This window comes from Peromyscus eremicus, chromosome 13, assembly GCF_949786415.1.
Source record: "Peromyscus eremicus chromosome 13, PerEre_H2_v1, whole genome shotgun sequence".
NCBI classification, from domain to species: domain Eukaryota; kingdom Metazoa; phylum Chordata; class Mammalia; order Rodentia; family Cricetidae; genus Peromyscus; species Peromyscus eremicus.
This window is the reverse complement of record NC_081429.1, coordinates 44417922-44445342: the sequence shown is the minus strand read 5'-3', so window position 1 is coordinate 44445342 and position 27421 is coordinate 44417922. Positions and strand designations below refer to the sequence as shown.

Sequence of the window (27421 nt, the reverse complement as noted above, 5' to 3'; positions counted from 1 at the left end):
AACATTAAAGACTTGCCTTGATTGTCCTCTGACTGTGGCCATAGAAACTATGGCATCTAAATTACCACCAGCTACGTTTTGAATAAAATTATGAACTATCTTATCCTTGTTCTTTAGGAGTTGCTCTTGTTTAATCCATGTTTTTCTTCACATAGCTTTGCATTTCTTCCTGACCCAGAATCTGGACACATTTGGCATTAGGACACTTACCCATTTCAAGAATTATGGCTGAATAATAAGCAACTGTATCAAATCCGTCTACTGCCTAAGAAACTCCTACACTGAGCAGTCACTCAGCAGTCACCTGTTCTCAGCACCTTGACCAGGGAACATCGCAGAAGAGAGGACTAAAAGAATGTAAGGTGGGGAGAAGTGCTCTGAAATACTATCTGCTGGATATGACAGGGCTGTTGCAGTTATGAGCAACCGTGGCTACCTGCACAAAAACCTACAGACACAGCAAGATATTGAAGTAAGAGAGGGATTGATTAGGAAGAGGAAAAGGGTCAGCGAGAGTTGAAGGGGAGTAAGAGCGGGTACCGGGGACTATGATCACAATATAAGGTATACATGCATGAAATAGAAAAAAAAAAATACATTTTAAAAACAAATTCCTGCATTGTAGGCAGTAGTCTAGCTGATCAGCCCGTGGCCTTCTTGCATCATATACTCAATAAACTATTTTTCCTTACAAAAGGAAAAGAGGCCATTCTACTGAGAAGACAGTGGGCTCAGAAAAAAAAATCCCAGACAGGAGGAAGCAGAAGATCCGCGCCTGGCTCCGCCCCCTAGCCAGCCATCGGACAGCCCCGCCCCCTGGGAGGAGGGAGGAGGAGGCGGGACTTCCTCGCCGCAGGGCAGCTGCTTCCGGCAGAGTCCGGAAGAGAGTGCAGGGTGGGAGGGGGCGGGGCCAGTGCGGCGCGCCCAATCGGGACGAAGTCTTGGCTGGCCCGGGCTCTCGTGGGCTCACTCGCTCTAGGGAACCGGCACCATGGCGTCGGGCTGCAAGATCGGCCCGTCCATCCTCAACAGCGACCTGGCCAACCTGGGGGCCGAGTGCCTGCGCATGCTGGACTCGGGGGCCGACTACCTGCACCTGGATGTAATGGACGGGTAACTCCGCGGGGCTCGGGGCGGGCTGGCCCGCGCGGGTCGCGTCGCTGCACCTCAGCGAGCGCCTGTTGGGTGCACGGCGCCCCCTTTGCCACGGGCGGCCTGGCCGCCAAGGCGCCAGCGCTGCTGAGGGCACCGAGCCGGTCCTGGCTGCCTTCGGGGGTCGGGGGTGGGGTGGGGTGGGGTGGGGCGGGCAGTCCCCCAGTCCTTCCCCGCCCCCCAGTCACCTGCGGTCCGAGGACCCGGAAGCCACCTTCAGTATTTCAGGACATGTCTCTTTCATGAACTCGTAGGGAAACTGAGGCCCAGCGGGACAGGCACGACTTGTCCAAACTCAGCTAACTAGTCCGTGGCCAGAGCTGGGAGACCAGGCAGGTCCACGGTTTACGAGCTTGACACCACCTGGCTCTGGTTCCTAAGTTCGACCACTTGCGGATTCGTTTTTGATAGATAAAGCCGCCTCGGCCCTCGCTGAGGTTCGGCCTCAGGGTTTGGAAAAATGGAAGTGTTATTGATAATAGAACGCTTCCGCGTCCTTGGAAAAAAATGAACTGAGCGAGTCCAGTGCCTGGCATCTAACAGATTCTCTACAGTTGTTAGCTGGATCGAATAACCATTCGAAGTCTGATTTTCCTGTCTTATTTTCTCTTCAGGCACCCTGCTCTTCAGGGAGGTCAGTTTTTTGTAAGTAATTTTTAAGCACTGTAGTTATAGCTTACAATGCTCAGAATCAGGGCACAAGTTTCCTCGATTGGTTGTAAAGTGAGTCAATAAACCTAGACCCAAAGGAGGCCCATAAGACTTGCTCAAGATTACAGAAGATTGTGACAGACTTGGAACTTGAGTCTCCTTGGCTGGGACTACCGTTTCCCGCCGGAAGTTCCGCACAGGATTATAAAAGCCTTGGGTTGAGATAGAAAAATAAATTTATTTCAAGTAAGTAAAATTTGTTTGCCCTCAGTCGCATTGGCAAATTCGTGTTATAGTTCCAAGAGGTTGGTTTGTTTCTTGTTGGGGGTTGCTGTTCGTTTTGTTTTTGAGACAAAGTCTATGTAAATCAAACCGGCCTCAAGCTCAGAATCTTGCCTCAGCTTCCCAAATGCTAGGATTACAGGCAGATGCCATCACACTCAGAAGCCCCCTTTTTTTTTTTAATGTCACTGGCTGCTCTGTAGCAGTTTTTCTCCTTTTGCTCTGTGCAGTTAAATCTCCTGTTTCTCTTAAGGCTTATTGAAAGCCCTTGACGAAAGAAAGTGTGCACCATAGAGGTGGTAGCTATATTTTTGGTGCCTGAGAAAACTTAGGGGTCCCAGCATGGAACAGGCTACACGTGTAACTGTGAGTGTGTTTATTCAGAATGAACGAATGGAGAACATTTCTTTCAGTTTGCTAGTAAGGATATTGGAGAGCAGTACTTAGAAGCACTTGACTTTCTGTTCTGGTGCTTTTTTTTTTAAACTTATTTTAAAAATCCTTTTATTATTTGAGATTATAATATAATTAAATAGTTTCCCCCTTCCTTTCCTTCCACTAAACCCTCCCATTACTACCTCCTTTCTCTCTTTCAAATCCATGACCTCTTTTTAAATTAATTATCACACACACACACACACACACACGCACGCACGCACGCACGCACGCACGCATGCACGCACAGAAATATATTCCTAAATACATAAACGAGACCTGCTCAATCTGTCTAATGTTACTTGTGTATGTATTTTCACAGCTGGCCATTTGGTATTGGGTAAGACTGTGTCTCCTGCTCTCAGCATTCCTTAGTTACCTAGTTCTTTGTGTAGGGCTAGAACCTGTGGGCTGATCTACTTTTTGAGGTTAATGTTTTGTCAATGAAGAGTAAGGTGCAGTACCATGTTTCATAGCAAAAAAAAAAAAAAAAAAGGGGGAACCAAGGTAGAAGCTCTGTAACTATGTCTCAAAAATGCTTTCAGTGAGTCCTGGACTTCTACAGAACTCTTAAGACATTTTTTGTCCTCAAACAGCAAGTAGTGATTTATATTTGTATTATTTTCCTCTCTCTCCTGAAGTACTGAGAGCAGGGTCTGTCTCTCTTGCTCACCTTGGTATCTGAAGTAAAGCTCTGTGCAGCCATGTTATCATTGCTTAGTAATAGTAGGAAAGATCTCTAAGAATTACCTTTGCCCCTCCCAGCAGATCCCCTGCCCCTATGGCAGACTTAAGTTTAGTAAATAAGGCAATTTTTTTTTTAAATGGTTCTGCTTTTGCTGAGAAGCACTGGCTTGGAAAACCTAAATTCTCCATGTACAATTTTTTACGCCTTTCAATCTTCGCCTACTTTTTTTTTGTTTGTTTTGTATGAAGTAAAAGCTGTTTCTATTCATCATTTACAAAAGAGGAAACCAGATTAGGGAAGTACAGCTTCTTTCCCATCGTCCTGCCGGAGCAGACAAAACCTGATGGAGATGGTGTCAGTCACCTCCTTAGCCATGTGGTGCACCGTTTCCAGGACAACGGTACAAAAGTGAGCTGTGGGATCCCTTTACAAAGGTGGCCAGCCTCAAAATACCCCCCCCCCCCTGTTGCTGGAGAATTCCTGACACCTCCCCGTCTCCACTTCATCTCCCAGTTTTCTTTCCTGCTTAAAACTGAATTTATCTAGAAAGTAAAAAACTGGGTTGGGAAACACAAGGTGGCCAGACACAAGTATGGTTCAATATCTAAAATGAAAGGCAGATTTATTTTCTGCAAAAACATTTTGAGGAAAATACGAAGCACATCATGACAAGATGGTGGCTGGAACGGCTTGATCCCAACCGTGGGAGCAGAGCAAGTATCTATTTCTTTTCTTTCTTTTTTTTTTAAGAATTTTATTTTATTTTATAATTTAATTTAATTTTACATATCAGCCACGGATTCCCTTGTTCTCCCCCCCCCCCTTCCTCCCAGCCCACCCCCCCATTCCTGTCTCCTCCAGGGCAAAGACTCCCCTGGGGATTGAGATCAACCTGGTAGATTCAGTCCAGGCAGGGCCAGTCCCCTCCTCCCAGGCTGAGCCAAGTGTCCCTGCATAAGCCCCAGGTTCCAAACAGCCAACTCATGCACTGAGTATAGGACCGGGTCCCACTGCCTGGATGCCTCCCAAACAGATCAAGCTAATCAACTGTCTCACTTATCCAGAGGGCCTGATCCAGTTGGGGGCTCCTCAGCTATTGGTTCATAGTTCATGTGTTTCCATTCTATTTCTAAATCAGTCATCAGGATTTTAAATTAGGGAGATGTCAGATGAATACTGCATTTCTGACTTTGGGGGCTGGGCCATGGTGGGGGATATCAAAGCTTTGGCATTCGTGTTCTGTTTTCTGATAAGGCTGTGATAGGCTGGAGTGGAGTGAGGCAAGCACCCTTAACCAGTTACACATTTGTGTACTGCACCTTACCCTCTCCATCCCGTCTCGTCTGCTCAGTTTTGTTTCTTAACTTTGCCAACTGCAACCGGCCAGTGGCTCTATGATTCCTGATTCACAGGAAGATTGTATTCTGCTTCCAGACATTTTGTACGGACCTTAATCCTCTTACCATTTTGTTTGTTGATCTGTCCGAAGTGGACTGCATTCCAGTTATAACTTAGTAAAGGATAGCACTGGTGATGGAACGTAGTGAGAGGAAACTTACGTCCCTGCATCACGACAGCTGTAGCTAAACTCCAGCAAGCCCCTGGTTTCTGAGAGGCGGACTCCTTTGTTGAAGTCCCTTTCAGGAGGGAAATGTCAAAATGAAATCATGATGAAGCTCACTTTTCTGGTGAATTCCTTTTCTTTAGCATGAACTAATTTAGATTTTCCCAGTCTAGTAAGAAATCTTTGAGACATTTGATAAAAATTCATGTTCTTAAGTCTTTGGAATCTCAGTAGCCCTCAGGAAGAAGCTAAAAATCCCTTGATAGTTGGTGTTGTCAGGCGGTTCAAAGACACCTGACTTCCTGCCTGGGTTTTTGTCTTTTTTGGTTATGGCTTAGTGACAATATTGTGAGAATATTGATGCATTTTGTGCTCTCGGTAAACTTATGAACCCAGTTCATTGAATTCATCAACAGGAACACAAATTACTCGCATATGTGGAGGGTCAGTAGTTTTTCTGTTTTATGCTCGTGTTTCTCAAGTAGATTTGTGTTTCCGTCTCGTCTCAGCTCCTCAGCCCGTCTTTTGTCACTGTTTTCGTAACAAATGAGACCTAAATTTGAGCAAACCGAGTTTCAAGGCCACACAGTAAATTGAAAGAACAGTATATGCAGTTAGAGACTTCGTCTAAAGTTGTGGACTAGTCAGTTGGGGTTGCTATCTGCTTACCTATCCCTTATGTCTAGTGTAAGAAATGGTCACAGTGTGTCATTGAGTTTTGATAGTGAGTGCCCTTAGGCAGGCAGTAGAATAATCTTCTAAATACTAGAAGTGGAACCTCAGGGATCTGGTGGTTAGAGAACTTATCCACACTGGTCCACTTGTTCTGTCCTGCTCAGGGGTGGCCTGCATGAGTTCCTGTCCTCTCCCCAGGACAGTTGTTCTAGCTGCCATTGTACCAGCAGGTGAACACAGGAAGACTGGACTGTGTAGTGTGCGTCAACTCCTACCATCAGCACTTAGTGGTTGGGTGACATGGGCTGCGTTCCCTCACCTGTGAAACACAGGTGCTGCCTGTCTCCCAGGGGTGCCAGATAGAAAGTTGAATGCCTGGAAAGGGTTTGGAACTTATCCCTAGACTAACTTTTTTGTGAGCACTTGCCTGTCATCCACACTTTAAGCTGTAACCATGGCTTTACTGTCTTTTAACACACACACACACCCCGACACACACACACATCTAATCAGTTGTTGACAGACACTCTTAAGTTTTGCCTGTCTTTGTCATTTTTGCCAATTCTTAGTATTAACACCTATGGTGGTTTAACTGAAAATGGCCCCCATAGACTCATAGGGAGTGGCATCTTTGGAGGTGTGGCCTTTTTGGAGGAAGTGTGTCACAGGGTTTGAGGTTTCAGAAGGTCAAGCCAGGCCCAGTGGCACTTTCTCAGCTGTAGAACTCTCAGCTACTTCCCCAGCACCACGTCTGCCTGCCGGACACCAAGCTTCCCACCCTGACAGTAATAGGCTAACCTCTGAACCCATAAGCCACGCCCAATTAAGTGTTTTCCTTTATAAGAGTTGCAATGGGGCCTGGTGGTGGTGGTGGTGGTGGTGGTGGTGGTACACACCTTTAATCCCAGCACTCAGGAGGCAGAGCCAGGCGGATCTCTGTGAGTTCGAGGCCAGCCTGGTCTACACAGTGAGAGCCAGGACAGGCACCAAAACAACACAGAGAAACCCTGTCTCGAAAAAAACGACAACAAAAAAAGGGTTGCCATGGTCATGGTGTCTATTCACAGCAATAATACCTAACTAAGACAGCACCTCCTTCTTCCTTCTTCCTTCTTGCAACTTATTGCCTGGTCCATCTTCATGCTTTTATTGTATGTGTTTTATTACTTGCTTCTTGCCCTACTATCCCACTTGATACTTACAGTGCAATAAACTCCACACCTGCGTGTAGCATTGGACACCCTTAATTTGATAGAGCCTACACCTGCTTTGATCAACAGCCTTTCCCCCTTTGACCTAAACTTGCTTAGTTCTGCTTTCACTTCCTTTAAAGCCATTTCTGATCCTATAAATCTCAACATTCTTCCATCCCGTGGCCCTACTTGTGAAGAGCTTTCTAGGCTAGTAGGTAGAGTGAGAGCAGGAAAGGGGTGCAGATTGAGTTCCTCTCATCCAAAATGCTTGTGACCAGAATTATCTCAAATTTGGGTTTCTATTTGGATTTCAGAATATTTGTGTGTGCCTAATAAGTTACTTTGGGGATGGGACACAGGTCTAAGTTCATGAAATTCATATATGTCTCATGAAACTTTATGTACAGTTCTTTTTTATTTTATTTTTTGTTTTGTTTTTTCAAGACAGGGTTTCTCTGTGTAGCTTTGGTGCCTGTCCTGGATCTCATTCTGTAGACCAGGCTGGCCTCAAACTCACAGAGATCTGCCTGGCTCTGCCTCCCTAGGAGTGCTGGTATTAAAGGCATGCGCCACCGCCACCTGGCCCTCTTTTGCTTGCAGAATCTCTTTGTAGCTGAGGATGACCTTGAACTCCTGATCTTCCACCTCCCAGGTGTTGAAATTACCATGCGCACCACCACACCAGTTTAACCATCTTGTCTGTTGTAGCATCATATTGGTGCTCCAAAAGTCCCTAATTTTGTAGGATTTCAGATTAGGACTGCTTAGCCTGCGCTTTTACATTCTAGACTCTCCGATGTCGTGCATCACTTAAACTCACAGACCATTGACAAGGATTATCACAGGGGCTGTCTTGGGTGTACAGGCAGCTGGGGAGTGCTCAGTTGGCTTCCTACTGATAACTGTCCTGTAGCTGAGGATCTGTGGAGTTGTTGACACTCTCGTTCATCTCCTGCTAGTGAGATGAATTCTGGTGGAGATTGTAAACTCGTTGCCTATTTCTTTATAAAACACAGTACATGCTGCACCCAGTATAGGATGACCTACATGTTGGAAGGGGTTTTCCTAAATATTTAAGTGAGCAGGAGATACAAAAGGAAGATGAACTAAGAAGGTTAAAGGTTAAGTGCTTTGGGGTTGGTATCGGGCTGACTTGATTTGCATTCTGTGCCACAGATTATTAACTGATTGAAGGATGTTAGTTATGTTCTTCAAGCAGAATGTAAATAGTATCTATTTTATTAGTCTGAGGCATGAAGAACAATACAATATCTGTTGTGAACTAAGCTCTCAATATACTACTGTCTCCAATAAGCATCAGGTTATTTTTTTTCAGCACAGCTTTATAAAATTGCTTTTTTCAGTCTTTGCTCTTGCAAGAATTTTTTATTAATTAAATTTATTCGTTTATTTTACATCCCGACTACAGTTCCCCTCCCTCCTCGCCTCCCATTTCCGTCTCCCACCTTCCCTTCACCCTCCTCAACCCACTCCTCCTCTGTTTCTGTTTAGAAAGGGGCAGACCTCCCATGGTGTCAACAAGGCATGGCATATAAAGTTTCTATAGGACTAAGCTCCTCCTATTGTATTAAGGCTAGGCAAGACAACCCAGTATGAGGAATAGGTTCCTGTAAGCCAACCAAAGTGTTAGGGACATTCCCTGTTCCTACTGCTAGGAGTTCCACCAGTAGACCAGGCTGCACAGCTGTCACACATATGTAAAGTGCCTAGGTCAGTCCCGTGCAGGCTCCCTGGTTGTTGGTCCAGATTCTGTGAGATCCAATGAGCCTGGTTAGTGGTTTCTGTGAGTTCCTTTTGATGTCGGTGACCTGCCCCGGCTCAAACAATTCCTTCCTTCCTCTCTTCAGCATGATTTCCCGAGCTCAGCCCAGTGCTTGGCTGTGGGTCTCTGCATCTGTTTCTGTCAGTACTGGATGAAGGCTCTCTGATGACAGTTGGGGTAGTCACCAGTCTATGAGTAGAGCAGAATACCATTAGACATCATTATGTTAACATTTTTTATTCTCCAGTTGTGTTTGGTTCTATCCTAGGTCTCTGGGTCATCCAGCCTCTGTGTCCTTGCACTCCAGGCAGTATCGGGGGTGGGTTCTCTCCCATGGTATGGGTGTGAGGCTGACTCAGTCATTGGTTGGCTGCTCCCACAATCTCCATGCTACCCTTATACCCCACCCCCACCCTGTACACACACACACACACACACACACACACACACACACACACACACACACACATCCTTTAGGCAGGACAAACTGTAGGTCAAAGGTTGTGTGGCTGGTACAGCATCCCAATCCCTCCGCCAGAAGCCCCACCCAGTCACAGGAGATGGCCAGTTCAGGCTACGTATCCACCATTGCTAGGAGTCTTAGCTGGGGTCATCCTTGTAGATTCCTGGGAGTTCCTCTTGTATCAAGTTTCTACCTGACCTTGAAATGCCCCCTCTTTCCAGTCATCTCTTTCAGTATTCTCCCCCTCCTTCTACCTCCTCCAACCCAATCCCTCATGTTCCTATATCCACCCAGCCCTAGTCCACCCACGAGATCTCTTCTGTTTCCCCTTCCCTGGGAGATCCATGCATCCCTCCTTGGGCCCTCCTTGTTACCTGATCTCTCTGGGTCTGTAGATTGTAGCATGGTTATCCTTTACTTTACAGCTAATATCCACTTATAAGTGAGTACATACCTTGTTTGTTCTTTTGGGTTTTAGCTACCTCACTCAGGATGATTTTTCCTAGTTCCATCCATTTGCCTTCAGATTTCCTGATGTCATTGTTTTTAACAACTGAGTAATACTCCATTGTGTAAATGTACCACGTTTTCTTTATCCATTCATTGGTTGAGGGGCGTCTAGGTTGTTTCCAGGTTCTGGCTATTATGAATAGAGCTGCTGTGAACATAGTTGAGCAAGTGACCTTGTAGGATGATTGAGCTGCTTTGTTTATAGCAGCTTTATTCATAATACCAAGGGTTTTTTGTTGTTGTTGTTTTTAATGGTTAGTGTTTATAGGGTTTAAACAAACTGTCATTTAGTGTTCTGATTGGATGGATTAGCTGACTCAGGACACCTTGATAGAATCCTTTATTAACTAGTGTGTCACTTGAGCAAGTCAGAAATTGTCTTCTGTCATCTTTCCATTTCTGCTTACCATGGGTTATGAATTACAGAGTTGTCATTATGAAGATGAATGTGACAGCACACATTAATTGTACACCTGATCTTACCTGGTTATTTTTGCTTAACTTTGTCTAATATTAAAAATGTTAAGAATTATATGGCAAAAAAAATGCAATCCCAAATATCCCCTTGTTCCCTTGTCAAAATTCATATTGATAAATGCAGAAGTGAAACTGAAAATGTTTTCAGAGTAAGATTTTATTTATTTTTTTTTCTTATAGGCATTTTGTTCCCAATATCACTTTTGGTCATTCTGTGGTTGAAAGCCTCCGAAAGCAGTTAGGCCAGGACCCTTTCTTTGGTAAGTGGGTTGCTAAACATTTAAAACTGACAAGATTGCTTAAATAAAGGAAAAAGAGGAAAAAGAGATCAAGTTCATCTTGCCCCTTCTCCTGTTTCTTACTGTGCTGGGCATTCATTAGCTTGATCTTAGCAATCCAACACCCTTCTCCTTTCCCAGGGCTGTGAACCTGATTCTGCCTGGAAAACTCTTCTGCTGAGGGCCTCACTGTCAGCCTTCAGGTCATTTGTCATCTCTTGAGAGAGGCCTTTCTAAGCACCTCCTCCAAACTAACTTTATCCACTTTTCAGTCTGTTTAGAACTGATTATAAGATCCATGAAAGTAGGGCTAGAACTCAACTCGTGATTTTCCTTATAATTTATTTATAAATGTATATTTGTTATTTACCATATATATTTATATTGTAATATATAATTTATTTGTTTGGCTGTTTTGCCTGCATGTATGTGTGTGTAGTGCCCTCAGAGGGCATTGGATTCTTTGGAATTGGAGTTACAGAAGATTGTGAGCCACCGTGTGGGTGCTGGGAACTGAACCAAGTCCTCTGGAAGAGCAGCTCATGCTCTTAACTGATGAGTCCTCTCTCCATCCCCAACTTTTGGTTTTCTTAAGGCTAAACAGACATGATTACATTTAGTATTAACTAGTAATTGAATTTATGATTTAACTAAGTGGTCCAGCAGCCAATTAATTTTTTTCAAATGTGGGCTTTTTGAAGATATGCTTCATTGCATGAAATAGTAAATCTAAACGGCTTTTGTTTCTTTTGGGGGGGGTGTATTTTTGGTTTTTGTTGTTGTTGGTTTTGGGGTTTGTTTTTTGTTTTTTGTTTTTAGATCACTCCAACCTGGAAGTTATTTGAACTGAAACAGATTCAAGTTCATAATATTATGTAACTTGTATAATTAAGTAAAGCTTAAGGTTTTTTTGCCAGTAGAACAATTTTATGAAGGAAGGACTCTAGCTGAAATGTTCAGTGTGCTAGCTCTAAAACCCATATTCAACTATATATATTAAAATAAAAATTGAGGTTCTCGTTCACAGTAGGCACATTACAGGTCCTCAGTCGCCATATGTGTCTGTTGACTATTATCAGCAGTGTAGCCACGGGCATTCCTGCTGATGCAGACCATTAGTCCCACTTGTGTAGCCTCTAGCTAATGTGTCCAACCTTTGGACATGCAAAGTTCATGTTATTGTCATCAGAGAAGGTCACATCTGAGAATCGCATAGTTGAGTTACAAAAACGAGACAAAACCAAACATCTCGTATAAAGTAAGTTTACAATTTTGTGTTGGTCTTATTCATAGCCATCCCTCACCTTATTCAGGCTGTGCATGTACATACCTGTGAAAGGATTCATCCATTTTGAGAGATTTAAAAAAATGTGCATTATTACCTCATATCTGTCAACATGTTCATCTTTTAAAATTTCATGTAGTTGAATATAATCTTGATGATGTTAAAAAATTTTTTTGGAAAGGAGTTTTCAGAGTAAGTTTCTTCTTGAATCTGCTCCTATTATATACCATGACTTTTTAAAATTAAATTTGTTATCCTGATTAAGAGAAATGATGAAATAAATTACACTATTCCTATATACAGTAGTCACACATCCCACTGCTCTGTCTTTCTCATTTTTTTTTTTTTTTACATTTTTTTCGTTTCTCTCATGTTGACTCCTGTTCTCATTCCTCACTGTTTCCTCCATCTTCTATCATCAGTCTTTCCTCCTGTAACACCACTGCTACCACCAGATCCAGTCCACTTTTCCTTCTGGACATAGGCAGATATGGATGATGTATATATGTATATACATTTGCTAAGTAGTACTTTAGGAAATTTTTATAAGGATGAATATGCTTTGTTAATACTTGGGGTTTGAGGCCTTTATTTTCTATAGTTTGATTTGTTTTTGGATCTTAGCTGTTAGATAATTGATGAATGACTTCATTTTAAGAAGTAGACCAGGGTTAGATAGAGATAGTTCAGTGATGAAGAGCATTTTCTGCTCTTACAGAGGACCAGGGTTTGGTTCCCAGCACACACATCAGGTGGCTCACAGCTACCTGTAACTCCCTCTTCTGGCTTCTGTGAGCACCTGTACTTTTGTGCAAATGCCCACACACAGAGACACATATATACATAATTAAAAGTAAAATCTTTAAAAATAAATGAGTAGTCTGTAAGTTGTATTTATAACCTCTAAGGTTCTGGTGTTTTGTTGGTTGAACTAGAGATCAGAACTTGGGCCTTGCACATGCCAATTCCACAACCTTTTACTATTTTCAAAATCATGTATTTGTGTGTGTGAATACATGTGGTACATGTGTGAGTATATGTGATACAGTGACATGGTGTGCTTGTGGAGGGCAGGTCAAAGGACAGCATTTGGAAGTCATCTTACACCTTCCACACTACTGAGGCAAGCTCTATCTTCCTGCACACTCCACTTAGCTGGCCTGAGAGCTTCCTGGATATTCTCTCCACCTCCCATCTCATCATAGGAGTCCTGGGACTCTAAATGGGACCCACTGCTGTATCAGCTTTTCATATGGGTTCCAGGATCAAACCCAGATTGTCAGGCTTCCATGGCTAGCACTTTTATCCACCATGCCATCTCCCTAGCTCCATTTTTAGTTTTGAGGCAGGGTCTGCCTAAGTTCCCCTAGCTGACTTAGAACTTCTGTGTCCCAGGCTGGCCTTGAACTTGGAATCCTCCTGTCTTAGCCACTGGAGATGTTTATATTACAGGTCTGTACCAGCCAACCCTGCTATTTAGAAAGCTCTCAACTATTCAGTCTTAGTTTTGAGTACAAAAAACATCTAAGAACTAAACTAACAAGAAAAGCCTTTATTATCTAAGACAATGCTCTGTACTGTAGGGAACCATGGAAATCCTCTTTAGCTCCTTTATGAGGTCAAAGCTATTTTCATAATACTGAGACATTATTTGTCATTGTCCATACTGGTGCTGGTGCTGCAAATCAATGGTAAGTTGTATTTTTGGTGTCATAAGCAGTCAGTGGTGCAGTGGCATCAGATTCCTCCAATCAGGACTGTGCTTCACTCCTGTGTGTATGCAGTATGTATCTTTGGTGAAGCAATTTAGAAAATGTATTTTAGTAAGTTTGTCTTGAATAATGTCTTGTTGATTTTCATGTGACAGAGTAGGAAGAACAAAGCATTTCTGCTGCATGTGTGATGACGCTTTTCATTTGAACAGGTGCTTTTCTCGGGCCAGAGACCTTGCACCATTGCATGAACTGAACTGGCTGCCTTTTCCTAACACCAGTTTTTGCTTGGGGAAAAAAAACAATGACAGCTAACTTGTTTGTTTTAGAGAGTGGCTGTTTTACAGACTTAATTTTAACTAACAAAGTAAACTTGTCACTTCAAAAAAAAAAAATACCTTGTGTGTTGCCAAAGAATTTGTAAGAAGAAACTAGTACTGAAAGCTTTGTGCACAACCACGCCTAAGAGAGATGCTGCTTACCGTATATCATAGGGCTGTTCCCATAAATACTGTGGTATTGTGTTCCCCAAGTATTGTGCACGCTAATAAGCTTATCTGGGGTCAGAGACAGAGCAGCCACAATATTAAACATAAAGGATAGGCAGTGGTAGCACACGCCTTTAATCCTAGCATTCCAGAGGCAGAAATCCATGTGTTCAAGGATACAGCCAAGCATGGTGACTCACGCCTTTAATCCCAGAGAGTGGTGGTAGAAAGCAGAAAGATATATAAGGTGTGAGGATCAGAAACTAGAAGCATTTGGCTGGTTAAGCATTCAGGCTTTTGAGCAGCAGTTAAGCTGAGACCCATTCTGGATGAGGACTCAGAGGCCTCCAGTCTGAGGAGACAAGACCAGCTGAGGATCCGGCGAGGTGAGATAGCTGTGGCTTGTTCTGTCTCTCTGATCTACCAGCATTGACCCCAATAACTGGCCTCGGGTTTGATTTTATTAATAAGAACTCTTTAAAATTCATGCTACAAAATACATTGTAGGTTGAGACATCGTAAGTCAAAAGTGCATTTAATATGAATAACCTCTAATCTTGCCTATTTCCAGTGTGCCCAGAGTATTTAGCTAGCCCACAGTTGGATAAAAACCATCTATGTTGTTATAAAGTGTTGATTGCCTCTTGTTATTTATTACCTGTATCTAGAAGATACTTCCTATACACTGCACAATACACATAGAACAGGGTGTTTGGGGTTTTTTTTGGTGGAGAGGGTCTCATGTAGCTCAGGCTGGCCTTGAACACTTTTTTTTTTTTCCCCTGTTCCTCAAGACAGGGTTTCTCTGTGTAACAGTCCTAGCTGTCCTGGAACTCACTTTGTAGACCAGGCTGGCCTCAAACTTAAAGAGATCTGCCTGCCTCTGCCTCCCAAGTGCTGGGATTAAAGGTGTGCATCACCAAGGCCTGAGTGGCCTTGAACTCTTGATCCTCTTGATTCCAATCTAAAGTACTACAGGACCATGTATAAGACTATGTCTGATGTGAGCAAGGCTTCTTAAATTTCTTCTAGACTTGACTCCTTATCCCATGAGAAATTTTTACACAGCCCCGGGTATACAGATATATAAAATAAGCATATAAACCATACCTTTACTGGTAATAAGTCATAAAGTAATTGATTTTAAAACAACTTTTTGGTATACATATAATTTTACCATTTATTAAAGATTAAGGCAAATTTGCATACTAACAAGATGATGTGCTTGTTTTAAATAAGGAATATCTTGTCTGAATATTTGCTGCTGCAGGATATAGCATCATTAATGATTTTCTTACACATATCTGTGTTAAAAGCTTAACTTATAATTAAGCACAATGTTTAGTAAGCAACAACTCATAATAAAATAGAACAGGACAGTGTACTGTAATTATATGAATGCCGTCTCTGAAGTTTTCTTATGTAATCCTTGCAGTAATGTGAGATGATACTCAAAGGAAGAATTGAAGAATTTATGACTTGTACACTTGTCATCATGATGACACTTGTGCTGTGTTACTGATGGCAAGTAAAAAATAGAGATCATCAAGATAACCCAGGGGGTAAAAGTGTTTTTTTTTGTTTTTTTGTTTTTGTTTTTGTTTTTGTTTTTGTTTTTCGAGACAGGGTTTCTCTGTGTAGCTTTGCGCCTTTCCTGGAACTCACTTGGTAGACCAGGCTGGCCTCGAACTCACAGAGATCCGCCTGGCTCTGCCTCCCGAGTGCTGGGATTAAAGGCGTGCGCCACCACCGCCCGGCGGTAAAAGTGTTTTTTATGGAGGCTTGACAACCTGAGTTCTAACTCCTTTTCCCATTGTAGGAAAGGAAAATCAGATTCCCAACAGTTGATCTCTGACCTCCACATGTGTACCATGGCATGCACACACCTGTACTTACACATCTGTCATGCATACACACATGCACGCGTGCACACACGCACAATAATCATGATTTTATAGAAATAGGATAACTCAATCATAAGCACTGTGATACCAGGACATTGGGTATGATCACTTCAGTCAGCTGCCAAGTTGTGAATGGGTAATATATGGTGTGTGTACTCCAGTCAGAGGGATGACTCAAAGAGCAAGCTGGTGTGGGGTACACAATATAAAACTTAACAAGTGTTTATTTCTGGAACTTCTGTCTAGCATTTTTAAACCACAGATGACACAAGAAAACCTCCAAAATGAAGCTGCACTAACTAAACTGTGCAAAACAGAGGTCTTCTGTAATTTCTGTTAGTATTTCTTGTGTTAATTAGTACTCTGAAATGTCTAATACACATAACACCTGTACATTTAGCCAACATCAGCCAGCGTGTGCTAGAATCTGTCTGAGGACTGCTGATCTTACGTGAGGTTTTTACCTATTAACATGTTTTTATTTGTTTGTTATTGTTAGTCTAGAAATATATACTGTAATGCTGGTATTATTGCCTAACTCCTTTCCAAAGCTCTTGAATTTTGTAATTTTAGTTAGGTTCTGAAATGTTAGAATTTATTTTTAAAATACAGCATAGCAAGGCCACAAATATACTTCCTCTGACGAAAGTCAGACCAACACTCATACTCTCCACACTGCACTGCACAGAATTGGTCCCAGGGTTGTCTTGTGGTCTGGCCTCTTTGAAGAGGCCCTTTCCTCATGAGATACATTCAGGGTTAAGAACTTGTGTTGTGTACATCCAGCCTCAGGCTTCCACCCTCCCTCACCAGCCTGCCGTCTGTCTCCTCTGTCACTCTATACACTGCAGCTCTGCCCTCCTACGTGCTAAGGCCAAGTCTTCGGCCCCGTTTCCTTTCCTCTCCCCTTCTAAGTGGCTGTGCCTTCAGAGCCTGACTTCCTGGGTTACCGTCACTTCACTGAAACCTGGGCTTTCCCACCGCAGTAGGCGAAATCCAGCAGCCTGCAGAGCTCGGCCACCTTCCTCACTGCCTGTTTCTCGGACATCACATCCCCCTCAGCCGGCATTAGCTACTCACCCTAGTTTGTATTTTATCATTTGTGCCGCCATAAAAGTTCAGGAAGGTTGCTAAATGAGCACGTGGAGAAAATCACGTCTAGCTTTCCGAAGGAGAATAGGCTGCATAGGTAGTGTGTCCCCTTTCAACCGTTAAAAGTGGCATTTCCTGGGCTCACACCTCAGTTTCCTGGGTTTTTCTCATTACTTTTTATATGTAGCAGCATGTGCTTTTTGTGGAAAAACTATTTCATAAGTGAATATAACCAAATTGTATCTTTAGGATGAAGACTATCTATACCAAAGTATAACTGATTACTTTGTGATGCCGGAATAATATATATATAATGAACAAAACAAAACAAAAAAAACCCTATAGGCTGACTTCATCCCATGTGCTGGGTATTCCTCTCAGTAATGAACAGAAAATGTCTTTTCTTCTCAGATATGCACATGATGGTGTCTAGGCCAGAACAGTGGGTAAAGCCAATGGCCGTGGCAGGTGCCAATCAATATACCTTTCATCTTGAGGCAACTGAGAACCCTGGGGCTTTGATTAAAGACATCCGGGAGAATGGGATGAAGGTAAGTTGATGATAAGAGTCATGTTTTATACCAGTTCTTGTCAAAGTTTGAAAGATAGATGGGGAAAAAAATGATAGGGAAAGGACTGGACGTGGGCAGCTGGGAGTCCAGAATTAAAGTATAAAATGTTTGTAAGATATATTCTGCTTATGTTTCCGAAGGTCACTGCCTTGGAATCATTCACATTTAATGACCATGTTATTGTTAAAAAACAAACAAAAAACACAGTGCTAGGACCCTTTCTGGCCTGAATGTGTCACTGAGAGGGGGAAGTGGATACACAGAGTCCAACCCCTGAAAAAGAAGTGGGTAATTGATACCCACTGGCAAGGAGAAAATCAGTTTTCTAAAGTGGAGTTTTACTGGGTCTGTCGGCCATACTCTAGGGCAGGCCCAGTCCCCAGGAGTAGTTGGCCAATACAAAAAGAACTCCTTGTTTTGTTTATTTTGGGGGGCGGGAATTGTTTTTTTGTCTCATTGTTTTGTTTGATTTTTGATTTTGTATATGTTTGCATGTGTTTGTTTGGTTTGGTTTGGTTTCATTTATTTTTTTGAAACAGGTTTCTCTGTGTAGCCCTGGCTGTCCTGGAACTCACTCTGTAAACCAGGCTTGCCTTGAACCCAGAGATCTACCTGCCTCTGCCTCCCGAGTGCTGGGATTAAAAAATTAAATTAAAAATTTTAAAAATATGTATTAAAAAATACACATTTGCCACCACCACCAGACACATGTGTATCTTTTTAAGAGAGAGCAGGAGAGAATATAAAGTTGGGTGGGTAGGGAGGACCTGGGAGGACTTGAGGCCATGATCAAAATATATTGTAAGAAAAGTATTTTAAAGTAAAAATCAAAAAATAAGGTAGCAAAAATAAATCCAAATCAAACAAAAAAAAAAAAAACTGATGTTGTACTCTGGATATTTGCATTCTATTTTGTGAGTTGGTTTTTTTAAAACTTGGCCACAATATACAATAGGGAAATGATGTGATTTAGCATTTGTGTGTTACAGGTCGGCCTTGCCATCAAACCAGGAACGACAGTTGAATATTTGGCCCCATGGGCTAATCAGATAGATATGGCCTTGGTAATGACCGTAGAACCTGGGTTTGGAGGGCAAAAATTCATGGAAGATATGATGCCCAAGGTAAAAGAAATATTCTGTTCTGGGGTGAGGTTTTTACTATAGGTGTGTAGATGTGTCCTGCTTTGGAGGTGAGGGAATAGAGATGCCTTCAGATACTGTAAGACAGTATGATAGGTTTTAAAATAAAAGCTAATATCCAGATTGCAAATTTTTTAAGCTGCTATTTTTGTGACCTTGGGTCACTTGAGAATTTTCATTAGTCTTTACAAAGCTATCAAATTGAATGTCATTTGCTAAACTTCTTTGATAAACATGATATGCTTCAGTCCATTGAAAGTGATCCCCAGTCCTGTTGTGTGTACAGCTAAGCTCGTGTGAGCTCTGATGTTTTGTGTGCTTGGTTGTTTTCCCTTGCGTGTGCACCGTGGGAGTCACTGTTTCTTCGTGTATGTCTAGGTTCACTGGTTGAGGACCCAGTTCCCAACTTTGGATATAGAGGTCGATGGTGGAGTAGGTCCTGACACTGTTCAGAAATGTGCGGAGGTGAGATTACTCCTCAACTGTGACTAGGCCAGTTCCTGTAGGTGCAGTCTGCACAACAGTCCTATCACCAAAGAATTGCTTGAGTTGAGTTTTTCCTTGGGAAAATATTTTTTGCTCAAACATAGGGTTAGGAAAGTAAAGAACAAGGGAGTTTCTAAATACATGAATTGTTTAATAGTTGATGATCACTGAGCATCGTCTATTAGATCCTGCTAAGTTGTTTGGTTTTGAACTCTTCTGCAGTGCTGTTCCTGCTCAAATTAAGAGACATATTAATCAATAGTCCTATAAACTTTAATTCCTGAAAGAATGTTATTGGAGATGTAAAAGCCTGCTGTCAGGTGACTGGGTCTCATTGGAGAAATTTCCTCACCATGTGCTTTTCCAGCTTCTAACAATGGATTACACAGCAGATTGGCTTTCCCTCAGCTCAGATCCCAGACCCAGAGCTGTATTTGGAGCTATCTCATTTGAGCTTTTTAGGGTGTTCCCTTTACCCCCCATTTCTTTGACTCCACATTTAAAAATGTTATCCAGGGAGAATTTTCTAAGTGCTGGAACCTAAGAAAGCATAAAGATACATTTTTACATTCTTTCTGACACAAAATGACAAGGCACTAATGTTCCCAGTGTTTTATGGCTAGCTTCTCATTTTCAGTCTCCCTTCAGACTTTCTCCAAACAAACAGCTAGCTACAGGGTTTCCTTAGTGTCTGGGGTCCTTGGTTAGGAAAGGCCTGACTGGAATTGGAGATCTAAGAGGGCAAAGCTTCATTTCTAAGTGTCAGCAGAGGTACTGTGTGCAGCTAGGACTAGTTTACGCAGCAGTTCATTGACGTGGTAGGCGCATTTACAAGTAACTGTGGCCTCATTTATAAGCATTTTCCCTTCTTACCTCAGTGAATTAGAGTGCTACACTCAGCTTCTGGGGAAGCGCTGGCAGAGACAAGGGTGGAAAGGCTGCTCCAGGACTTCTGTGTTGGTTTCTTCCACGCTAACACACAGCCATGTACTTCTTGCAGGCAGGAGCTAACATGATTGTGTCTGGCAGTGCCATCATGAAGAGTGACGACCCCAGATCTGTTATCAACTTACTAAGAAATGTCTGTTCAGAAGCTGCTCAGAAACGTTCTCTTGATCGATGAAGCCACAGGAACCTGGGTTCTGCTCATGAAAGCTTTTTTATTGGAAAAGAGGAATATTAACTACCAAATCACATTGAATCAAAGCAGTGCTGCATTCCAGTGATTAAAATCAATTGTGCAGGATGTTCAAGAGGTTAGAAGTAAATAACTACCTTTTTAGTGATGCCATTTAGAGATTAGCGTGATGAAATATTCATGTTTATATTGGGAGAATAATTTTTGTAAAGAGTGAAAATATCGTTTAAGATTAGACAGAAATGTGTCTTAATGCCTAAAGAGGAAAATTAGCTACTATGAAAACCATTTTTCTGTATTTTTAAAAAGAATGTTCTGTTGTTTCCTGGTTTATCCCTAAAGCAAATGACATCCATTTTCTCTGTTTCGTGTCATTTGTGGTTTGTTTATATGCCTGAGAATATGAATGGAATGGGACTAAAATTAGAAGCTTTGGTGGGGTGGCACGTCATGGTCTGGTATCTTTTTTACTTTTTATCTTACACTTGGTTTATTAAAGACTATAACAAAATGTATGAGGCCTAGGGTTCTGAAATGCAAGCACAGACTCTATCAAGGTATTTTCTTTGTCACAGCAGGCTTTTCAGTAATTCCTTTCTGCTTCTGGTTCTCACTCAACTGCCATTCTTAGGGCTGTGAAATAATACTGTTGTGGTAGCTGTGAGCAGAGAGGAACCATACAGTCTCTCTTGGAAGCTCCATTGGGTTGAATCCAGGTTGGCTCCATTCTAGATCTCTGATTTTAAGAAAAGTCACCCAACCGGTTTTTACTATCAACCCTTACATCTGTTAAATGGAACCATAACTACTGTGGGTTGAGAATTAAAAGCATAACATGATACTAGATAGCCTATAGTTCTACTCTTAGACTGTAGGGGATGCTCAACACAAAATGGCAAGCATTGTCTGTTTTGTGAGTTATTACGCACTTTGGTTGTGTTTAATTAACTCCTAGATTGTCTGTAATTGTTAGCAGGTATTTTTTGTGCTGGTACATAGAAAGGGTCCAGTAAAAGCAGGCTTTCTGGTATGTCTACTGCTCAGACTACAGAGGTGGGTTAGAAAGAAGAAAGGGTTTTTTAAACTTTATTTTTAGTATAACTATACTCTCTAGCAGAATCAGAGTAAGTAAAGCATACTCTGGAAATACATACAGATGGGGCCCCAGGGATGTTTATATAATTTCTAAGAAAGAAGAAGTAGGCTAAGAGAAGACAGGATACAGACTTAATCCATGAACTAAGTATTAGTAAGTGTTCCCAGTTATCGAAAGACTGGAAATACGAATCGGCAAGTTCACTCTCATTCTTGACTATGACATGAACACAACCAGTATCATTAAGTTTCTTCAGGCTACTGTGAGTTTTGAGAAATAAGGTTTTAAAAAATAAAATAAGAACATTGACAAACTTAGGCATGAAACAGAGATTGCTGGGGCTTTTTCCTGCCCTATAAAGTAAAGTTTATTAATACTTGTTTTTATTTTGGCTTAGGAAAAGTTTGTGCCACGAGATATAGCATTTAATCAAATCACACAATACAAGGCATATAGAAATAACTTTAATTAAAAAACTATGTAGAAGATTATAATATCAGTCATGACAAAGATTTGAATTACTTGCTGGGACAACTTGTATTTTTCTGGCTTTTGTTATCTTTTTCTTTAAAAATAAATGTACAGTAAAACTATAAGCAAAAGTTTGTAAGTATTGAATCTGAATGGTTCCCCCACCCCCCCTTTTGCAGGGACCAGTTTAATTTCTAATCCTCAACAAAACCTTAAGTATCTAATCCCACAGACGCTAAGCCCAGTGGCCAGGATTTTCAGTATTATGGGAACTACAAATTGAGTAACCTTTCTTTGCATAACAAAAAGTGGTTGATACAAATTGTCCTTAACTTTTATCTAGAAAAAATGGTATTATAGCTCCAAAAAGAATTTTCCTTAATGTACACTCCTCAGTATTCTATATTAAAGTCTTAGTCTTTGAAAAAACTTGAATTCTTGATCTAGGAGCCTATTAAGAGTAGGTATTTGAGTAAGCTATGGCAAGGAGAAACCAAATTAGAAGCTTCTAGCTGTACATTTGCTAGAATTACAACCATATTATGATTTGTATGCTGTTTTGCATTTTAAATTGCTGTCTTGAAGAGGTACATAAAGCAAGTAAAACTCAGGGTGAATTTTCAAAGACAATAGTTTTAAAATGTATCAATATATTAAACTCTAAGTTGCTTCTCTTAATTCTGTTAGGAGTAAGCAGAAAGTCTGTGGTTAGTCCAAGAGAGAACAATGATTTCAAATAAATGAATATTGTATTATCTGATATAAGAATTTCCATAAATAACTTATATTGGTTAAACAATTTTTAGAATAAAAGAAAAAACAACTCCCTTTCCATAGTCAAAGCTTTCAGATGTCTATTATCAGTCCACACCTGTGCTAGATATTCATGGCAACTTACATTGCATAGAGTAGTTCATATATGCAGTTTTAAGACTACGGTGTGCATGTGTGTGTATATATTCTGTATACACACTAGTATATTCTCAGATTACTGAGGCAGTTTTAATGAACTGCCATGAGACCAGATACAAAGAATAGTTGTCATTTGATGTAAATCGACTGTATTGTCAGGGAGGGGCTCTTAACAGTTACCCAGAGTGTGATTTCCATCAAATTGCAGCAGTGTTTGTGATCTGTGTTATTGACAAACACAAGTTACTAGCATTTGTGTAGGTGAAAAGCTAGCTACTTCTGTGATTCAGGAAAAAGAAACTTCTCTGGTCTGTTTCATGAACAGTGAAAGATGGATACATGCAGCACATCCTCCTTGTCTGGAATTGTGACCAGAGGAGCGGAAGAGTCAGAAGAGGGTTTAGGTTTTTCTTCCTCTTTTCCTTTCAGTTACATAGTTTTCATAATTTGTTCCCTGTCACCTGTTTCTTTTAACATTAGTAACTCCTAGACCAAAGGTTTTATATTCTTCCATTCCATCTAACTGCATTTTTGGAGGGTGGCCATCCTCTGGTGTAGTGCTACAGAAGACTTCGTCGCGGAAGGCTGTGCTTGCCCCCTCAGTCTGATCCTTTCTTTCATCTTGGCATAATAAGGCTGCAGTATCCTCATCCTTCAGTGGAAACGCTCGTCGCTCCCACCGCAAAGACTGAAAGGGGAAACATTTTCAGTTAAGTTTCACCTAATTTGATTATTTGTTAAGGAATGTGTAATGTCAGTTTTTATAATTATTCTTTGAGTATCTAAGTTCAGGTTTTCATTTCCTCTCATGTCAAAATGGAATATACTGAGAATTTCTTGACTTTAAGGAATTATTTCTTTACTCTGCTAAGAAGAGCAAATACTGCCACAGAACCCTTTAAGGAAGGATTTCTTCCATTTGCTGTACTTCATTTCTGTCTCATTGTTATTACAGATCCTTTTTCTTCCTAATTTTCTGCAACTTGCATATTAATTTCTATAGTTCCTCCATTCTTGATCTAGTTATTTTTCAACACCCTGTAATGGGGATAGAAGCATGAACTTTGTATAGTTGTAGGATATACTCTCCTACAGTAGGAGCTGGATTTGTGTGGAGACAGGTCAAACCCTTTGTTCGCAGCAGGGAAACAGAGGCTGTGCTTACTGTGTACCATGTGCCAGTCTCCAGTGCTCAGGTGTGTTCTTAAAGAAAGTGCAGTAGAATCCCCATTCCCTAACAGGCAAGTAAGTAGATAGGTCAGGGTTGTTACTGGCAGGCTGTGCCCCCCAAAAATAAAAATACAAGTAAATTGCTAATAGAATGGAACTAGAGTGCTCCACTATAGACCTTCATGGCCATGCTAGACTGAACATCTCACTGAGTTTGATATGTAGTAAAACAATTTACAATAAGCAATTTCTACACACATGTGAGATGAAGTTAAAAGACAGTTAAAGGAAAATGCAGTCATATAACCTAGGCTTACCTTGATTTCTTGACTGTCATTTAAAGAAAGTGAATCCTGAGCACACAGACTGTGGTTGTCTGCTGGGAGCTCGAGGGGACTCTCGGCATTAGCACACTGCTGAGCACTGCTAAGTTCACTTGGGTTTTCCTTCAGAACCAAGTCCTGTCCTTCTGTGTTTTTACTGTAAGCTCTAGTAAGGAAATAAATGAATACAGGGTATCACACTAAGTCAGTACTGTGTTTTTCTAGTGTTTCTACTCAAGGTCATCTGATGATCTTCCCAGTGTTGTTTTTAGGAAAGGTTTCTATCCAAGGCTTAAATATCCTCATTGAGTACTCACTCAATCATCGTCGTTACAGTTCTTTGGTTTAACAAAACAGAAAGGGCCATGTATTTGACTTTTACAGTCTTTGAGTTCTCAGTTTATTCTAGAATTGTTTTAACATACATGAAGACCTCAATTCACATTTTTTCCTCTGTATTTCTAGAAAGTTCTATCTAGGATGTGGAAAAGAACTGGAATTCTAGAGTTTCATTTATATTAGGAGAACTCTTTCAACAAAGACTTACAGTACATCTGAACAGCTAGGCAGAGAAGGGACTTTATTATTATTTAAATAATTGAAAGATGTTCTTTAAATGAAGAGACAGCTAGATTTTTACATGAACTTGCTTTTTTAGTTGTGACTACATTAAAAATAATGAAATGTAACTACAAAGGTATTTCAAATAGATAATTACTAATTATGTCACATTTATTCTCCCCCAGTCTTCTTAGGGGCTTGTTTTCTGGTTTTTGAGACAGAGTTTGGCTCTGTGGCACATGTTCTAACACAAGATCAGCCTGCCTCATCCCCATGAATGCAGGAACTCTGAGCATGTGCCCAGATCTAATATTTATATTTTTAAAAGTCCCATGAACTATTTGTCTTTTATACTAAAATAAAATTTCTCAAAGAATTTGTGTTAAGTATTATTTTTGAGATGTTTGTTAAAATGGATTACCTAAACTCCAGTACCTTATGCTGGGTTCACTGTTTAAACAACATTGAAATAACTTGCTTTAAGATTCTGGAGAAGAGTTCCTCACTGTGCAATCTATACTAAACTAGAGATCCCCCTGCCTCAGCTTCCTAATTAATTACTGGCATGTGCCACCATGCCTGTATGAAATGACATGCTTTGTAAAGAGTGTTCCTAATATTTCCTGGGTAAGTATGAAACCATGGGTAGTAGCAGCACATTAAGTCTGAGAAACTCATTCTGTCATGTGTCACTTCCCAGATGAACTTTGGATGTCAGTTTCTGTATGCAGGTGTCACTTTACATAACAGCTGGTTTTGCACCCTGTGATAATTTCCTAGCTAGGTTCGGATCATCCCTCATATGTTATGGCTTTAATGTTTTAAACTTGAAATACTTGCCTGTTATTTCTTCTATGCCACTTGCTTTGCTCCCAGAGTGACCACCTAGCTTGCTCTCTCTCTTCGTATTTTTTGTGTCTTAGGGAGAAGACTTCATCAGAAAGATCTTCTATCTGGTAAGATTTTTGAAACATGAAAACAGATTTCAAATGGTCTTTGTAAGCACAGAGCTTTTTAAAACATCCTACTCTGGGCTCATGTTTTAATATGTACCTAGATTATAAATGGGTTCTCTCCATTTGCCACAGCTATGGGATTATTTTGTTATTGTTTGGGTACAGGCTCTTGCTATACTAAGGCAAGCTTGAATATGCACCCCTCTTACCTTAGCCTCTGGAGTGCAGGGATGACAGGTATGTGCTACCTTACCCAAGCTACAAAAAAAGTCTTAAACTTTATTCATTCCACAGAGTAATTATGGATTATCCATTATGAAGTACAGTGTTCCAAGAATATGTCAATGTCAAAAAAAGTAAAACCAATTGAGGTAAATCAGAATTTAGTTAATTGACTTAGTTAACTGGGTAACTCTGGGGAATTTGGTTTTCCTGGTAATGATCATTCTGACTTAGCAAGAGTGCAACAGAAAAGCAAAGTGCATTAATAGTAAGATATTGGTAGCTGAAAAATAAGACAAGTGGGTATAGAAGCACTGTTAGTTGACAGAAAGTATGTGTGTGCCCTCTGTATAACTCTAATTTTCATTAAAGACCATCATCTTGGAATTAGTGTTATTTAGTATTTTCCCCTCTAGTTGTTCTTTTCCTTAGTTCTTTGAGAGTTTTGAGGTTCATACAGTGTGTTTGATTCCCATCAGTGTTCTTAATGTAATTTCATCTATGCCGGTGTAGAATCCTTTACCAATAATTTCAGCATCCAAAAGTTGGAGTGGGGAGGACAAGCTTTTCATATAATTCACAGCCTGATCAGAAATGCTGTGACAACATTTATTTTTTCTGTTATATCCCATTTGTTGTGTGTGTTTAACTACAAAAGCATTAATATTTCATTATTGCTAGGACTGTCCTTGACTCTTGGTATTAACACTACAATATGTATCACACTGCCTTTTTGTTTGGTTTGGGAGATAACACTATGCTATATGACTTTTGCAATCAAATTTGGGAACGAACATTTTTCTAAAAAGAATACCTTTTTGAAAAGATTTTTATAAATAAAAATCATTGTTTATCTTTCCCTTTAGATACTTAAATATCAAATGATTTAGGCTTTATAATGTGAAAGGTGCAATTATCACATTAAACATAGGCAGCTTACCTCTTCTTTGCTTAAGTTCTGTTCATCAAGAGGCTGAAGAACCACCATCCTCCAGCTGTTGAAAACAAAAGAATTTCAAACAGCTTTTATCCAAATACAGCGGTTTTCTTTTCTAAACAAAGCTAAATATATTAGGTTTTATTTCCTCAAGATTTCCATAATTCAAATGGTTGCATTTTAATAGTTTGTCATTTTAAAGAGAAAGATTTTATAAGAGAAGAAAGAAGATGAATTTTATTCTTTATACCTTACAGTGAATAGTCTCTTCTATGTAGTTGCATTCTCTAATGTGCTGTCTGAATTAATTCACTGGTAAGCTAATCACCTGGCTTGGGCAAAAATGAGGAGAAACCTGACCTGATTCAGTTTTCTTCAGTATGGAAATGTGAATCATGCCCTTTTTAATTACTAGCTTAAGAAACTGGCTCACAGAATTCTCCACTGTGAGTTGAAAACATTGTTGCTATGAAACACTATTAACCACAACAATATTCCTTATTTTAGAAAATGCCAATCTTGTAGATATGTAACTGTAGTGCCTACTAGTAGAGTACCAGATTAGTTCCTCAGATTAATTGTGAAGTAGTAAGTGAACTTACAGAATTAAAATGGAAATGAATGGGCCTGTGTGTTCATCTCCAACTTTTTCTATTTCCTAGTGCCATTTTCATATCTAAAAGAGACTGCTTTTGTTGTTGCTATAAAACATAGTTGCCTTCGTTGCCAGTGGATGTAGATCTATGCATGGAATCGAGGAGTGCCTTAGTCCAGTTCTTTTCTAGCTCAACCTTCATGTATAA

At 40.7% G+C, this 27421-nt stretch overlaps 2 protein-coding genes across 14 annotated transcripts in view; one reads left to right on the top strand and one right to left on the bottom strand.

Annotated features, from left to right (window-relative positions):
* The first annotated feature begins 906 nt into the window (after positions 1–906).
* On the top strand, positions 907–24991 carry Rpe (ribulose-5-phosphate-3-epimerase). Of its 7 annotated transcripts, none has more exons than XM_059278771.1 (7): positions 907–1102; positions 1767–1786; positions 10054–10133; positions 17044–17183; positions 18194–18328; positions 18725–18811; positions 19833–24988. In XM_059278771.1, the coding sequence occupies exons 1-7, from the start codon at positions 992–994 to the stop codon at positions 19953–19955; spliced, it is 696 nt and encodes a 231-aa protein (XP_059134754.1). In that variant the 5' UTR covers positions 907–991; the 3' UTR covers positions 19956–24988. The 7 variants fall into 7 exon arrangements, with proteins under 7 accessions (XP_059134754.1, XP_059134761.1, XP_059134756.1 ...); XM_059278778.1 differs by having other exon boundaries at positions 1767–1797; XM_059278773.1 differs by lacking the exon at positions 18725–18811 and having other exon boundaries at positions 19833–24991.
* Kansl1l (KAT8 regulatory NSL complex subunit 1 like) overlaps positions 21518–27421 on the bottom strand; it is a 91908-nt gene continuing 86004 nt past the window's right edge. For all 7 annotated transcript variants that reach the window (XM_059278764.1, XM_059278768.1, XM_059278769.1 and 4 more), the window contains 4 exons: positions 26622–26676; positions 25344–25456; positions 23937–24108; positions 21518–23137 (listed from right to left, as the gene is read on the bottom strand). In XM_059278764.1, coding sequence (XP_059134747.1) covers positions 22907–23137; positions 23937–24108; positions 25344–25456; positions 26622–26676 — 571 coding nt within the window. In that variant the 3' untranslated portion in view covers positions 21518–22906. The remainder of the gene's footprint in view (positions 23138–23936; positions 24109–25343; positions 25457–26621; positions 26677–27421) is intronic.